Consider the following 15068-nt stretch of genomic DNA (forward strand, 5'->3'; position numbering starts at 1 on the left):
CACTAACCTGCCAGCGGAGCCAATCAGTGCAGAGCCTGCCCAGTCATGGTTGATTGACACCCAGGCAAACCAATGGAATGCTTGGGCGTGCGTGCGACGGGTGCGTATCCGATCGGTAGGCGGGTGTTGCGCGCCAATCAGCGCGGAGAGGGTGGGAAGGAAGGCGGGGCTTGCAGGCGGGCGTGACACGTGCCCCTCTTGCGGACGGGCCAATGGGACGCGGAGAAAGTGATCGACGGGTAAACTGACCAATAAAAAAAAAATCCAGCGAGGTGATGATTGACGCCGAAAATGACCATTAGCCGAAGGGGCATCCCGCTGGACCAATGGAAAGCCTCGTCGGTGTTGCGGGATGCGCCAATCAGCGCCGCGGAGGAGGAGGGGGCGGGGATTGTGGGGAGGGTGTTGTGGTCTTGTGGCAGAGTGGGGTCTGGTCTCTGTGTGTGTGTGTGTGTGTGTGTCCTCACTGTAACATGGCAGCGCTCCTCAGAACAGCTCTCAAGTGCAAGGTAAACAGACACAGTCTAACTGACAAGTGGTAGAGATGCACAAACCCCCCAACTCATCAAATGCCAAAGTTTGGTTTGCAAATGCAAGTGGTGGTGGGGGGTGAGTGGGGGAGGGGGTGGGGGGGGAGTGGGGGGTGAGTGGGGGGAGTGGGGGGTGGGGGTGAGTTGGGGGGGTGAGTGGGGGGAGGGGGTGGTGGTGAGTTGGGGGGTGAGTGGGGGGAGGGGGTGGGGGGAGTTGGGGGGTGAGTGGGGGGAGGGGGTGGTGGTGAGTTGAGAGGTGAGTGGGGGAGGGGGTGAGGTGGGGGGGGGGGTGAGTTGGGGGGAGGGGGTGAGTTGGGGGGAGGGGGGTGAGTTGGGGGGAGGGGGTGAGTTGGGGGGAGGGGGTGGTGGTGAGTTGGGGGGGGAGGGGGTGGTGGTGAGTTGGGGGGTGAGTGGGGGAGGGGTGGTGGTGAGTTGGGGGTGAGTGGGGGGAGGGGGTGGTGGTGAGTTGGGGGGTGAGTGGGGGGAGGGATGGTGGTGAGTTGGGGGGGGAGGGGGTGGGGGGAGTGTGGGGGGGGAGTGGGATTGATGTTAATGTTCTCAGCAAACGGTACCAAGTAATAATAGTCTCTGATCCAACCGGGAAGAACCTCTCCTCTTCGCTCCCGAGTCAGAGCGGCGACAAATATCGCGTCCAAAGCGATTTATCTTTGACCTTCGCGGTACGGCGGCGACGACAACTTGCATTTGCGCAGCGGCCCCCCCCCCCCCCCCCCCTCCTGCACACCGACCGGGCAGGGTCTCGGGAGAGTTCAGCAGTGGCGGACCCCTGACTCCGAGCCGGTGGGAGGGGGGGGGCGGTTGGTGGTGGTGGGAGGGGAAGGGAGCAGCTGATCGTAAGCGCGTCAAATTTTTAAACTCAGCAATATCACGTGGGCAGCGAGGACTGAGGTTAAGGGCTCCAAGATGGCACTGTATAAATAAATGCAAGTTATTGCTGCCGAGGAGTCAAGATACAGTGTAACCGCAAGTTCCAAACCTGCTCTGGTTTCTTCAGTCGTCCCTGTTTGGACAATAGCAAAAGAAACCTTTTTAAGATGTCAACAGGTTTGCAACTCTCCTCCTTCTTCTCCTCCTCCTCCTCCCCTTTCCTCCCAAACTTTAATCGTTTGGCCGTACTGAATCTTGGTTCCTTGAGGGAGATGGGACGCTCGTTCGTTTGCAAAGCGTTGAAAGTTTTTTTTATCGGATTTAGATTGCGGGAACCTAAGAAATCTGTCCGAGAGCTGTGAAGTAATAATATTAATCCTTGCAGTTGATGTAGCGCCTCATCATGTCGTTGAGACGTCTCAAAGCGCTTCACAAAATATACTGTAAAGTGAATTGACCGTGCACTTTGTGGGCGAAATGGGGCAGCCAATTGCACGCAGAACGTCCTACAAACCGCCGTGGATTGAGTGAGCAAATGATTATTATTTATTAACGTTTAACGTCTGCAGATTCTTTTAACCCTGTGTCTTGTTCCGGGGATTGCACGTGTATATATACACACAGTCAAACCACTTTACAGTGTATCCTGTGAAGTACTTTGAGACGTCTCAATGACGTGCAAAGGCCCAGCGTCAAAAGCAAGGATTATTATCGTGTCGAGTATTGGCACAAGGAGCTTGTGCTGTCCTCCTTGTCGAGGCTGTCAAACACTGTGTAGGTCGGCTGCAGTGGGTGGTTTCCACACCTCTGTCCTCCAATTGGTTCAGACGGCAAGAATCACCCTTTTGATCTGTGCCCTCAGAATTATTTAGCGATTAGCATTTTTGTGGATCTTGCTCCCAAATGTTAAGTGTGGAGGTTATTTTTTTTTAGATTAACTGATGGGGGGAGGAGGAGTCTGTTTTTATGATGTTTGAATCCTTCGAATGATTCAGTTCCTAATTTTTTTTTGAATACACAGTGACTTCGAAGCCTGGGCAACGTCTACTGTATCAGGTTATTATTGCACAGTGTAATTTGACCTCCGCAAGAAGGAGAATTTTACTGTTAGCTGCTGGGAGTATCTTACCTAGATTTCCTCCAATTAGCAATAGGGAGCATCATTTTAAAGTTGGAGCTTGGCTATTTAGGAGTGAAATCAAGTGGCGGTTTTCCACCGAAACGCTAGTGGAACTCTCTCCCCCAAATGTCTGTGAATGCCGGATCCAATCACATCTTCAAGACTGAGGTGGATAGATATTTGTTAGGTCAGGGTATTGAGGGATACGGGGCAACGGCGAGGGATTGGAGTTGAGGTGCAGATCAGCCTTGATCTTATTGAATGGCGGAACAGGCTCAAGGGGCTGAATGGCCTCATCCTGTTTCTAAATGTTATGTTTCTAGAAGGGAAGTGTGAAAATGTTGCTTTTGTGGGACGTTTCTCAAATGGGACATCCGGCGGCACTCGGCGGCCAAAAGTTTTGAGCGCCGTGCCCATGAAGGACGCTATAACAACAGCAGCAAATTGCATTTGTATAACGCCTTTCACTTCAGGAGGTCGCCCAGGTCGCTATATAAATGCAAGTTGTCGTCGTAACCATATTCAGTTGCTTCTAATTAACCTCCTCCTGTGAAGCGTTACCAGACTTTCTTTGATGTGAAGACCGTTAAGGTATAAACGTTAAACTTGGGGAGTTTGCTGGGGGAGTTTTCAGAGAAATGGCTGTTCTGATTGGAAGAACTCGCTACACCCATTAGAACAAGAAAGTATCCAAAGATTTATCTTCGACCTTCGCCGTACTTGGTAATATATTTATTGCTTATCAGCCTATGATGTGATAGTTCAAGAAGAGGATTCACTTTTGCTCAAGAAATAAAACATTCACTTATTCCAAATTAGCCCCAGGTCAGGACTTTGAGTTCAAGTTAATTTAATTTTGAGTTCAAGTTAATTTAACTCGAAAAGAATTCTCCGGATAAATTGGTCACTCATTTCAGGGCTGGTTGTGGGACAATGCTGTGCGCTATTGACTGCTGTGTCTGACTACAAAATCGTTGATAACAATTATCTGAAGCGTTTTGAGCCATTTGATATGGCTGGACAGTCGACAGTCAAGGATCCGCACCCGAGCTGGTGGTTGGCATCTGGAGGGCGGGGAGGGTAGGGGTAGGAGGATGCCCGAAGGCACGCTCGAAGAAGATGGTCTTGAGACGGGCCTTGAGGGAGGCAAGGGAGGGGGCGAGGCGGAGGGACTGCAGGATGGAGTTCCAGAGGGTGGGGGCAGAGAGGCTGAAGGTTACTGGGAAGTGTCAGGGGTAATCTTTGACCCTTTTCTTGTTGCAGACCTTTCCTCCCGCTGGACGTCTGTGCTATTCAACATCCGTGGTAAGACTGGCCGAGCTCACCGGGCAGTTGCTGCCGTTTAGCGTCACCTCGGAGTGACGGAGAGAAAACGGGTAGAAAATTGGTGCTCAATGTTACCAAAAATGGTGCCAAACCTTTCTGTAATACAGGAGACGTGAAGACTGAAGTCACTTTCAGAGAGAGCTGGGAACACTGTAATTGTCACTCTGCTCGCCTCCTTCCAGGGGAATAGACACAGATGGCTTTTCTGTGTTTCAAAGCATTATTATTTTTATTATTAATACTCTCAGGAATTAGGAAAGCATTGTGGGTCCCTCCGGGTGGGAGTGGGGTGGTGGGGGGGAACGCATTCCGTTCCAGACAATCTCCATGTGTAAGTTGAATACATATAAGACTCTTCCTCCATCCCTCCACCTTGCCCCTTCCCCACCTTCATGTCGTGTCTGAAGACCTTCCTATTCACCTCAACCACTGTCAAGCGCTCTGGGACGCTACCCTGTGTGTGGGGGGGGGGTGTATAAATGCAAGTCCATGTTACAAACAGAGCTCTCAGTTTGGTTTGGATACCTTTAAGCACGGCGGTGTGTCTGACATCCATCCAACTGACCAAAAATAAAAGTTGCTCAATAAAAGGAATCTTAAAGGGAATGTGAGGAGCAAACAAGAGAGGAGAGTGAAACTGGGTTCCTCATAAGAAGGAAAAAAAAACACACTTGGAAGTTTTTAGCGAGTCGTTTTTGTGCTGTAACGTTCCATGGCAGAGTGGTCCCAACTGACGGCCCCCTCCCCCTACTCCCCATTTCATCTGACACAAAAGGATGATCTGATTGAGGTATTGAAAATAACGAAGGGAATTACGAAGGTAGATAGTGGGCAAATCTTCTCTCTGATCTTAAAATTTTAAGCTAGGATCTTTAGGAGTGAGATCGAAATAACCGGAGGGGGTGGTGGGGGAGAATTAAATTTTAATCCTCTAACCCAAAAGCATTTTATTCTGTTGTTTTTCGATTCACAGCCGACAACCAAATTATTTATCGATGGGAAGTTTATTGATTCAAAGACGTCTGAGTGGATTGATGTTCACAACCCTGTGAGTATCTTTTTCGGGAGTTGACTGGCAAATCGTGGAGTAATATTAGAGTAACAATAATAAATACTAATAATAACCCTTGCCCTTTATCATGTCTTTGAGACGTCTCAAAGCACTTCACAGAAGATACTGTAAAGTGGATTGACTGTATTTTGTGGACGTAAATGTGGCAGCCAATTGTGTAGTGGTCAACACGCTCGCCTCACAAGTGAGAGGATCCAGGTTCGATTCCCGGGGTGGGTGGGGGGTTGGGGCGAAACCTTAGGCAAGTTCTCTTACTCCTTACTCCACGCGCTTCAGTTTGCCGAGCAGTAAGTAGGAGCCCAGTTGTTAGTCGATTGATGGATCGCTTTCGCTCACAAAATACACAAGTCAGTTCACGTTACAGTAAATCCTGTGAAGCTCTTTTGAGAAATCTCACAGACGTGATGAGGACCTTTATCAAAGGCAAGAAATGTTATTATATGATATAAGTTGTTATTGTCTGGCTCAACCACTTTGTTCTGTGTTAATGTTTCCAGGCCACCAACGAGGTCATCACCAAAGTGCCCAAGGCCACCCATGAGGAGATGACGGCGGCTGTGAACAGCAGCCAGAGGGCATTCGCAGCTTGGTCGGACACCTCCATACTGAGTCGTCAGCAAATCTTCTTAAAGTACCAACAGCTGATCAAAGACAACATGGTGAGCCAGGCTGCTCAGGCGCAGGTTTTGCTCGGGTAGAAAGTTTCAGGGTGACCCGAGGAATGATCTGCCCTCACGCACAGGAAGAGGAGTCACCGGAACACAGACAGAGCTCGCTTGAGCACCTGGTCAGAGGCTGGGCTTGCCCTGCTAGAGAGGTCATCGATCATCAACAACAACAACAAGATTTCATTTATAGAGCGCCTTTCACGTCGGGAGGACGTCCCAAAGCGCTGGACAGTTGGGTCAGGACCCGAGCAAGGGGGAAATGGTCAGGGTGAGGGTAGGGAAGGGAGGGAGTGGCAACTAGTCGTGATGTTGTGGTTGAGGTCCGCATTGTCCCTTGACAATTTGGGCCTAGAAGAGTTTGGGAGGACGGAGATTGTCTGCGGTGTCAATCCTCTTTCCCTAGTGGAACATATTCGATCTAATAATTTGGTCACACAATCCACAAAATTCACCCAAATAATTTTTAAAAAAATAAACTTCTCCTTGTCAGAGTGGAGTCCTGTAGCTCAGTGGTTAGAGCACTCGCTTTGCAAGTGAGAGACCTGAGTTCAATTCCAGACAGGGTGAAACCTTGGGCAAGTTTCCTTACTCCACACAGAGCCTAATAATAATCCTTCCAAAAAAAAAACAATAATAAATTGGTCATTTTCAATCTACGACTGTTTGTGGGACGCTGCTGTGCGCAATTGGCTGCCGCGTTCGCCCACAAATATACAGTCAATTCACTTTACAGTATATTCTGTGAAGCACTTTAGAACGTCTAAAAGACGTGAAAAGCACTATATCAAATGCAAGGATTATTATTATTATTAATGTATCAAATGCAAAGAATAATAAATTATTATTATTAAATATTATTATTATTATTATCTCTTCTTTAAATCCACAGAAAGAAATCGCCAAAATCATTACACTGGAGCAAGGCAAGACCCTGGCAGATGCTGAGGGAGATGTTTTCAGAGGCCTGCGTGAGTCACAAGCTCATTTCTCTATAATAATTATCCTCACGTTTGATACGTTAAATGCAAATTTTAGTCCTATAGCTTTGTGGTTAGAGCACTTGCCTTGCAAGTGAGAGGACATGGGTTTGATTGTCGACAGGGCGAAACCTTAGGCAAGTTTCCTTACTCCACACGCTTCTGTTAGGTGATAGCAGTAAGTAGGAACCTGGTTGTTAGTCGATTGGTGGATCGCTTTTCTGGGGATACTAATCCCTTTTTTAAAAAAAAAAGTATTTGGTCACGACTTGTTTGTGGGATGCTGCTGTGCGCAATTGGCTGCTACTTTTTGCCCACAAAACATACAGTCAATTCACTTAACAGTATACTCTGTGAAGCGCTTTGAGACGTCTGAATGACGTGATAAGTTGCTCTATCGAAGGCAAATGCAGTTATTATTAATGTGAGTTGTTGTTGCTGGATGTCTGTGATCAGTGACTCTCTTTGCTCTTTAATGCAGAGGTTGTGGAGCATTCCTGCAGCGTAACCTCCCTGATGATGGGCGAGACGCTGCCGTCCATCACCAAGGATATGGACACCTACACGTACCGGCTGCCCCTGGGAGTCTGCGCTGGCATCACTCCCTTCAACTTCCCAGCCATGATCCCACTCTGGATGTTCCCCATGGCCATGGTGTGTGGCAACACCTACCTCCTCAAGCCTTCAGAGCGGGTGCCAGGGGCCGCTATGCTGCTGGTCAAGCTGCTGCAGGACGCAGGCATCCCGGACGGAACCATCAATGTTATCCACGGGGAGCACCAAGGTCAGTGTGCGGACCCCACCTCAAACCCCCGACCAGCTCAGTGTGTGTGTGTGTGCGCGTGCGAGTGCGCGCGCACGCGTACGTCAGCCGGGCTCAGTGTTTGTGTGCGTCAGTCCAGCTCGGTGTTTGTGTGCGTTAGTCCAGCTCAGTGTGTGTGTCAGCCCAGCCTAGTGTAACACTGTGTATGTGTGTGGGTGTGTATTTGCCCATCTACCACAAGTTGCTGCCCACCAATTTCCATTCCTAGTTCTGCCACTGAAGTGCATAAATGAAGACATGCACACACACCCACATTTGAATCTGTGTATCAGACTGGCTCAGTCGGTAGCACCTTCGCCTCTGAGTCAGAATTTGTGGGTTTAAGCCCCACGCCTGGACTTCGAATCATTAAGTCCAAGCTGATGCTCCAGTGCAGTACTGGGTGGGTGGGGGTTGTATTGTCGGAGGTGCCATCCTTCGGATGAGACGTTAAATCAAGGTCCCACGATCAGTCGTGAAGTGAATGACCAATTTTACTTGGGGGATTGTTGGCCAGAAGATTGTTGGTGAGAAAACTCCCTTCTCTTTTCGAGCGGTGCCATGGGATCATTGTTGGCACTTCCGACAATGCGGAGCTCCCCGCCAGCACTGCATTCCAGTCTCAACCTCGACCGTGTGAGTTCAAGGTCTTGACACAGCGCGCTGACTCTGAGATGAGAGTGTTGCCAGCTGAGCCAGTCTGGCAGCTAAACGAGTAACAGAGTGGGGTAGACAGCGGAGGGTGGGAGATAACGGTCAGCAGCATGTGGCCGAAGACGCAGTCAAACAGACGATTTGTTTGCACAGGTTTTGAAACTCAAAGTGCACAGCAATGTCCCAGCTTATTGCAGTTTCCTCATGCTAAACCCGGCAGTCCCATGGAATAATGTGTCATTTTCTTCACATATTGAGTTAGCTGTGAACTTCATCTGCGACCACCCTTTCATCAAGGCCATCAGCTTTGTGGGGTCCAACCAGGCGGGAGAGTATATCTACACCAGAGGCTCCCAAAATGGCAAGAGGGTGCAGTCTAACATGGTGAGTCCTTTCCAGCCATCGTCCTGAGGGAATGTTGCTCCCCTCACACATGTTTAAACGTCTCAACTGTGATCTCGTGTACAGGTGGAGATGGGAATGGAGGGATATGGCTGGGTGGAGGATAAAGTCGGCACAGGCTGGTTGGGCCGAATATCCCACCATATCCCACTATGTAAACTCCGAAAACTCTATGTAATTCTATGTAAATTATCATGGAGTCCTGTAGCGTACTGGTTAGCATGCTCGACTCGCAAGCAAAACGAGTAAGCAAGCAACCCGGGCAAAACCTTAGGCCACTTTCCTTATTCCACACACCTCTGTTTACCTAGCAGTAAGTAGGAACCCAGTTGTTAGCCGATTGGAGGATCGCTTTCCGGGGATAATGATCCCTCCCACCAAAAATAATAATAATAATTTGGTCACTCAATCCACGACTGTTTGTGGGAAGCTGCTGTGCGCAATTGACTGCTGCGTTTGTGCCTGATGCCATTCTTTGAAAGAGCTACCCAACAACAGCAGCCCTCACGCAGCACAGCGTCCCAGAGCGCGTGACAGTGGTGGAGCACGACGTCGAGGGGAGTGGGAGGTGACCGTAGGCACGGTCAAAGAGGAAGGTCTTCAGGTGCGGCCTGAAGATGGGGAAGGAATGGGGGGGGAAGGCGCAGGGATAGAGGAAGAGTGTTCCAGAGATTCGGGGCGTAGTGGCTGAAAGCGTGGCCACCGTGTCACTTGTCACTGTGTCACTCATCGCAGGGTGCAAAGAACCACGGAGTGGTGATGCCCGATGCCAACAAGGAGAACACCCTGAACCAGCTGGTGGGGGCAGCATTTGGTGCAGCCGGGCAGCGCTGCATGGCTCTCTCCACTGCTGTGCTGGTGGGAGAGGCCAAGAAATGGCTCCCACAACTAGTGGAGAGAGCAAATAAACTCAAGGTCACCGCAGGTTAGAACCTGGTCGATGTTCAACCCCCCCCCCCACTTCCCTGCTGTCTCCCCCGCCCCCCCAACAAGTGATAAGGATCAGGTTGGTGGGGGGGGTAAAGGAATTAGATAATAGAGAGGGGAGGGAGTGAGTAAGTGAGAGGTGGGTGGGTCGGAGGGAAGGGGTGGTGGGGGGAGAGAGAAGAGAGGGGGGGAGAGAGAAGAGAGGTGGGGAGAGAGAAGAGAGGAGGGGAGAGAGAGAAAAGACGGGGTGGGTGGGGAGAGAGAGGGGGGGAGAGAGAGAGAGAGGGAGAAGACGGGGGGAGAGAGAAGAGGGGGAGGGAGAGAGAGAAGAGAGGGGGAGAGAGAAGAGAGGGGGGGGGAGAGAGAAGGGAGGGAGTGGGAGAGGGGGGAGAGAGGAGGGAGGGGGGAGAGAGAAGGGAGGGAGTGGGAGAGAGGTGAGTTCGAGTGGCAAGTCTCACATGAGTGGTATCAGTTGGGACCATACATTTAATACGACATATATAATATATAGTTATGTGAAACTCATAAGTAATAGGAAATTCAACGACTTGGGCGATTATATGTACAGATCAGTCTTATTGTGAGTTTCTCTGTAATTATGTTGACTCTATTCTCTCTCTCTTTCCACCCCCCCCCCCCCACACACACACACACCCACGCGCACGCAGGTGACCAGGCTGGGTCAGATATCGGGCCCCTCATCTCCCCCAAAGCCAAGGCTCGGGTGTGCGAGCTGGTGCAGAGCGGGGTGGAGCAGGGGGCCACCCTGTTACTGGACGGGAGGAATGTCCAGGTGAAAGGCTACGAAAACGGCAACTTTGTCGGCCCCACCATCCTGTCCGGCGTCAGGGTAGGTCAGGCTAGATCTGCTGGGCCACACGCCACTGCGATGGGTGGGGAGGGGAGGGGTGGTGGGGGGAGGAGAGAAAGATAAGTTACATGATTATTCACACACACACACTCTATCTCACGCACACACACACCCACGCATTCTCACACTCTCGTGCATGCACTCACACACACTCACAAACACATGCATTCTCACAAGCTCTCGTTCACACACTCACACCCGCGCACTCTCACACACACATACACGTACATTCTCACACTCTCACATACGCACGCACTCTCGCACCCACACACGCTCACTGTTTCTCTCACACACATGCTCTCACACACACCTCTCACACACACACATTCTCTCTCACTCACATACACACTCATTCTCACACTCATACACACTCACTCGCTCTCACATCCCCTCTATATATCTCACAGACATTCTGTATTTCTCTTTCACCCACACACAATCTTTCTCACACACTGTGTGTCTCACACATTCTCACACTCATTCTTTCGCGCTCTCCCTTGCTCAAACCCCCCCCTCACACTCTCGCTCTGTTTCTCCCTCGCTCACACTCTCTCTCACACTCACTCACACACACACACTCACACTCTCTCTCGCTCACACACAGCCTGACATGAAGTGCTACACGGAGGAGATCTTTGGGCCGGTGCTGTTGGTGCTGGAAGCAGAAACACTCGACGATGCCATTGACATGATTAACAAGAACCCGTACGGGAACGGCACTGCCATCTTCACCACTAACGGTGCCACCGCCCGCAAGTACACCCACCAGGTTGACGTGGGCCAGGTCAGTGACAGCAGCTGGACAGATGTGAAGAATTTGGGTGTGGGGGGGGGTTACAAAAAAAATTGCTCGCTCACTCACTCTGTTTGTGGGGACGCTGCTGTGCACAATTGACTGCTGCGTTGCACCCACAAAAAACACAGTCAATCCACTTTACAGTATGTCCTGTGAGGCGCTTTGAGACGTCTCGACGACGAGATAAGGCAAGGATTATAATGAATATAAAGCAATCGTGAATGTATTGTTAGGGATATTTGCAAAGGCTGCAAATCCGATTCAATCCCAGTCTTTGTTGAGTTAAGGTGGTGGGAATTGCAAGCTGTGGTGCCTCATTACACTCAACTCGCATCCTGTCCCCGTTGAGTGTAAGAGAGAGAGAGAGAAGCTCTTTTGCCGACTTTGGTAATACAATAATAACAATAATAATCCTTGAATGTGACGAAGCATCTTTCAAGAGAGAGGGAGAGAGAGTCCAGAGGGTAATTACTATTTACCATTGCTCCTCAGGTTGGCGTGAATGTGCCCATTCCTGTCCCACTGCCCATGTTTTCATTCACTGGATCCAGAGGTTCCTTCAGAGGAGACACTAACTTCTATGGCAAGCAGGTACGTGTGTGTTTGTGGTAACATCTTCGCGGTAAAGTATTAATGGAACCCCAACTAATTCGTAGGTCCCCTCCTCTTCAACATGTACATGCTCCCTCTTGGTGACATCATCCGCAGACATGGGGTCAACTTCCACATGTACGCAGATAACACCCAACTCTATCTCTCCGTCTCCACCCTCAACTCCAGGACCCACTGCTGTCCTGACAGAATGTCTGTCTGGCCTTAAGCCATGGCAGCATCACCATCCATGGTTGCACACTCCACCTTTCTAAGCCAGTCCGGAACCTTGGCGTCGTGTTTGACCTTCAACTGTCCTTTCTACCCTACATCTGTGCCATGACCGCTCTGCCTTCCCCCACCTCCGCAACATTGCCCGGCTCCGACACTGTCTCACACCTCAGGCCACCGAAACCCACATCCACGCATTCATCACATCTAGTCTCGACTACGCCAACTCGCTGCTTGTTGGCCTCCCCAACTCATCCCTCCACAAGCTGCAGATCTTCCAGAACTCTGCAGCTTGTGTTCTCTCCCTCACTAGGCTCCATGACCCCATCACCCTCACACTCGCCCGGCTCCACTGGTTCCCAATGCCCCAGAGGATAGAGTTAAAAATCATCGTCCTCGCCTTCAATGCTCTCCACGGCCTTGCCCCCTCCCTATCTCTGAGACCTGCTAACTCCTTATCAACCTGTCCGCTCCATCCGCTTAGGCTCCGGCCTGCTCCACGACTCCTGCCCGGCCTCCCCTGTCCCACCATCGGTGGTCGGGCCTTCAGCCTCTCCACCCCCACCCTTTGGAACTCCATCCCACATTCCCTTCGCCTCACTCCCTCCCTCCCTCCCTTGCCTCCTTCAAGGAACATCTCAAGACCGTCCTCTTCCACCGTGCCTTCAGCCACCCTCCCTGCCCTCCACCCTCCCTTACCTCAACCCCTGCCCCCTGCTCGGGTCCAAATCCCTGACTGTCCAGGGGCTTGGGATGTCCTCCCGACGTGAAAGGAAGTGTGTAAATGTAATATTTTATTGTATTATCAAATGCACGGATTATTATAAATTGCTTTCTTCGAAAACTTGTCTCCCCTCCTCAGGGCATTTACTTCTACACTCAAGTGAAGACTGTCACATCCCAGTGGAAGGAAGAAGACTCCACTTTAACGAGTCCTGCGGTTGTCATGCCAACCATGGGACGCTAGACTCACAACCCCCACCCCCCGGTGGTGATTTGTTTTAGATTTGACCTGAGATGAAGACGGACAATGATTTAATCATGTACAAAACAATAATAGTGTTTAAAGTCCGCCCAGACCTGGTTTTGGAGGGAGCACCGTGGGCGAGAGACCTGGGCCCAGGCAAAGAACTTTGATTTGTCGCAGTTCATTGATCTGTTCGGTTCGAGATTGAGCCTTGCAATAATAATAATAATAATAATAATCCTTGAATTTGTTACAGCGCTTTATCACGTTGTTGAGGGAATATACTGCAAAGTGAATTGACTGTATTTTGTGGGCGATATTCAGCAGCCAGTTGCGCACAGCAGCGTCACACAGACAGTCGTGAATTGAGTGACCAAACTATTATTTTCTATATTAGTTTCACAGCATTGACAACTACACCTTAATAAACAGGTTTGTTCTTATAAAGTATCTTGGGACGTCCTCCCGACCTGAAAGGCACTATATAAACGCAATTTGTATAAATTGTAATTGGTAACACTATTTAATAACCCTTAAATCCCAATATATGCACTCAAATGTACGCTTTCACCTACAGAGTACACAGTCACTACACTTTTCAGTAAATCCTGGGAAGAGCTTTGAGATGTCATCATGATGTGACAGGCACTGTATCAAATTCAAGGATTATTATTACTTTCCTTATTGTTCCTCTTTTCTGGACTAAGCTAATTTCCCCAGTGAGTTTTTTCTCTTGTCTCAGACTCTGGGCTCACGTGGAGATGCTATTCAGTTTGCTCCAACTCCATCTCCTTCTGAGAGTCACGATCGGTGTCTGGGTTTGTGTATCAACAATGAAACTGGTAACAAAATGCACTACTTCACTACTTGGCGCTTCAATCCTAAACTGTGGAGTTTATTGGTATCCCCAGTCATGATGTGTGTCCAAGACACAAGACAAAAGATTTACAGACCGCTGCTATTAATAAAAAGCGCACCAAGCGAGCCTTTGTCATCACCGTGTGTGTGTGTGTGTGTGTGCGCGCGCGGTGTGTGTGTAAACATGTATATGATACAGTTGTCATGATCTGAAAGGGAATTGAGAGCACTCGTCGTCTCCACGTAACCGACATTTGACTGTTCAGCGTGACTGACTGACTGACTGAGGCACTTAAAGCTACTTTGATCTGCGGGTGATGAGCTTGTACGTAACGATGTTATAACATATTCCTTTTCCCCCAGTTTCGACTAAAACAAAATAATGTATCGCTTGGTAATACACGAAACCTATTTTGCTCTGTGTAACTCGGACACCACGGTGTACCTGTTTCAACCACGTAGAACACTGCAGCTGCAAATTAAAGCGAACAAATTAAAATTTCTTTCTAAAATGGTCTTTCCTCACTGTTTGACACGCACCGAAACACAACGAGTCGACAAAACCATCTTGTGTCTGCAAATGCTCGAGGTTAAAAGTCACCTCGAATTCAACTGTATTCAATGCAGGGAGAGAAAACAATCAGAAATCAATTGATAGTTTTGTTGAGTGGTTTGGGAAGCCCTCCCAACACTGAACTTTGTAATCAAAGACAAACCTTGGACCTCACTAGGTTTTTTCTCTTGCCGGCCTGTCTCTAGTTCGCTTTCCTACCCTTTTTAAGGGTTCACGTCCTGGATGGAATATTGAGCTTATGGTCTGGGCTGAAATTCTGTGCAATGCAACAACAACTTGCATTTATATCACATCTCTCGTACAGGGCAGCGTCCCAGAGCGCTTGACAATGGCAGAACGACGTCGAGCCAGAGGGGGAGATGACCACAGACACAGTTGAAAAGAAAGGTCTTCAGGTGCGACCCTGAAGATGGGGCAGTGTTTCTGGAAGTGTTCCAGGGTTTCAACAACAAAATTCCATTTGTAGAGCGCCTTTCACGTCGGGAGGACGTCCCAAGGCGCTGGACAGTTGGGTCAGGACCCGAGCATTGGGGGGAAATGGTTAGGGTGAGGGGAGGGAAGGGAGGGAGCGAGGAGGGGGTAGAGAGTCGAGAGGGGAGCTGAAGGCACAGTCAAAGAGAAAGGTCTTGAGACCGGCCTTGAAGGAAGAAAGGGAGGAAGCGGCGAAGGCACTGGGGGATGGAGTTCCAGAGCCTCGGGGCTGAGAGGCTGAAGGCCCGGCCACCGATGGTAGGGCGGTTGGGGCGGGGGTGTGGAGCAGACCGGAGCCAGAGGAACGGAGGGTACGGGCAGGTAAGTAGGGGGATAGTAGGTC

The 15068-nt window shown here is 49.9% G+C and overlaps 1 protein-coding gene across 1 annotated transcript; it reads left to right on the plus strand.

Annotated features, from left to right (window-relative positions):
• The first annotated feature begins 386 nt into the window (after window positions 1–386).
• aldh6a1 (aldehyde dehydrogenase 6 family, member A1) lies at window positions 387–14192 on the plus strand. The gene is made up of 12 exons (XM_042338067.1): window positions 387–509; window positions 3802–3843; window positions 4838–4912; window positions 5434–5595; window positions 6494–6572; window positions 7063–7365; window positions 8300–8421; window positions 9175–9364; window positions 10035–10216; window positions 10842–11021; window positions 11526–11624; window positions 12718–14192. Exons 1-12 carry the CDS (start codon window positions 474–476, stop codon window positions 12820–12822), a joined length of 1575 nt encoding a protein of 524 aa, XP_042194001.1. The 5' UTR covers window positions 387–473; the 3' UTR covers window positions 12823–14192.
• The last annotated feature ends 876 nt before the right edge of the window (window positions 14193–15068 follow it).

Source organism: Callorhinchus milii, unplaced genomic scaffold (genome assembly GCF_018977255.1).
Source record: "Callorhinchus milii isolate IMCB2004 unplaced genomic scaffold, IMCB_Cmil_1.0 Scaffold9, whole genome shotgun sequence".
NCBI lineage: Eukaryota > Metazoa > Chordata > Chondrichthyes > Chimaeriformes > Callorhinchidae > Callorhinchus > Callorhinchus milii.

Bases quoted from the DNA above. Each gene is read 5' to 3' on its own strand.
- aldh6a1 (XM_042338067.1), top strand. From the start codon at position 474: ATGGCAGCGCTCCTCAGAACAGCTCTCAAGTGCAAG. The intron at 4,913-5,433 runs GTGAGTATCTTT...TAATGTTTCCAG, and splicing joins GGATTGATGTTCACAACCCT to GCCACCAACGAGGTCATCAC. The intron at 11,022-11,525 runs GTCAGTGACAGC...ATTGCTCCTCAG, and splicing joins ACCAGGTTGACGTGGGCCAG to GTTGGCGTGAATGTGCCCAT.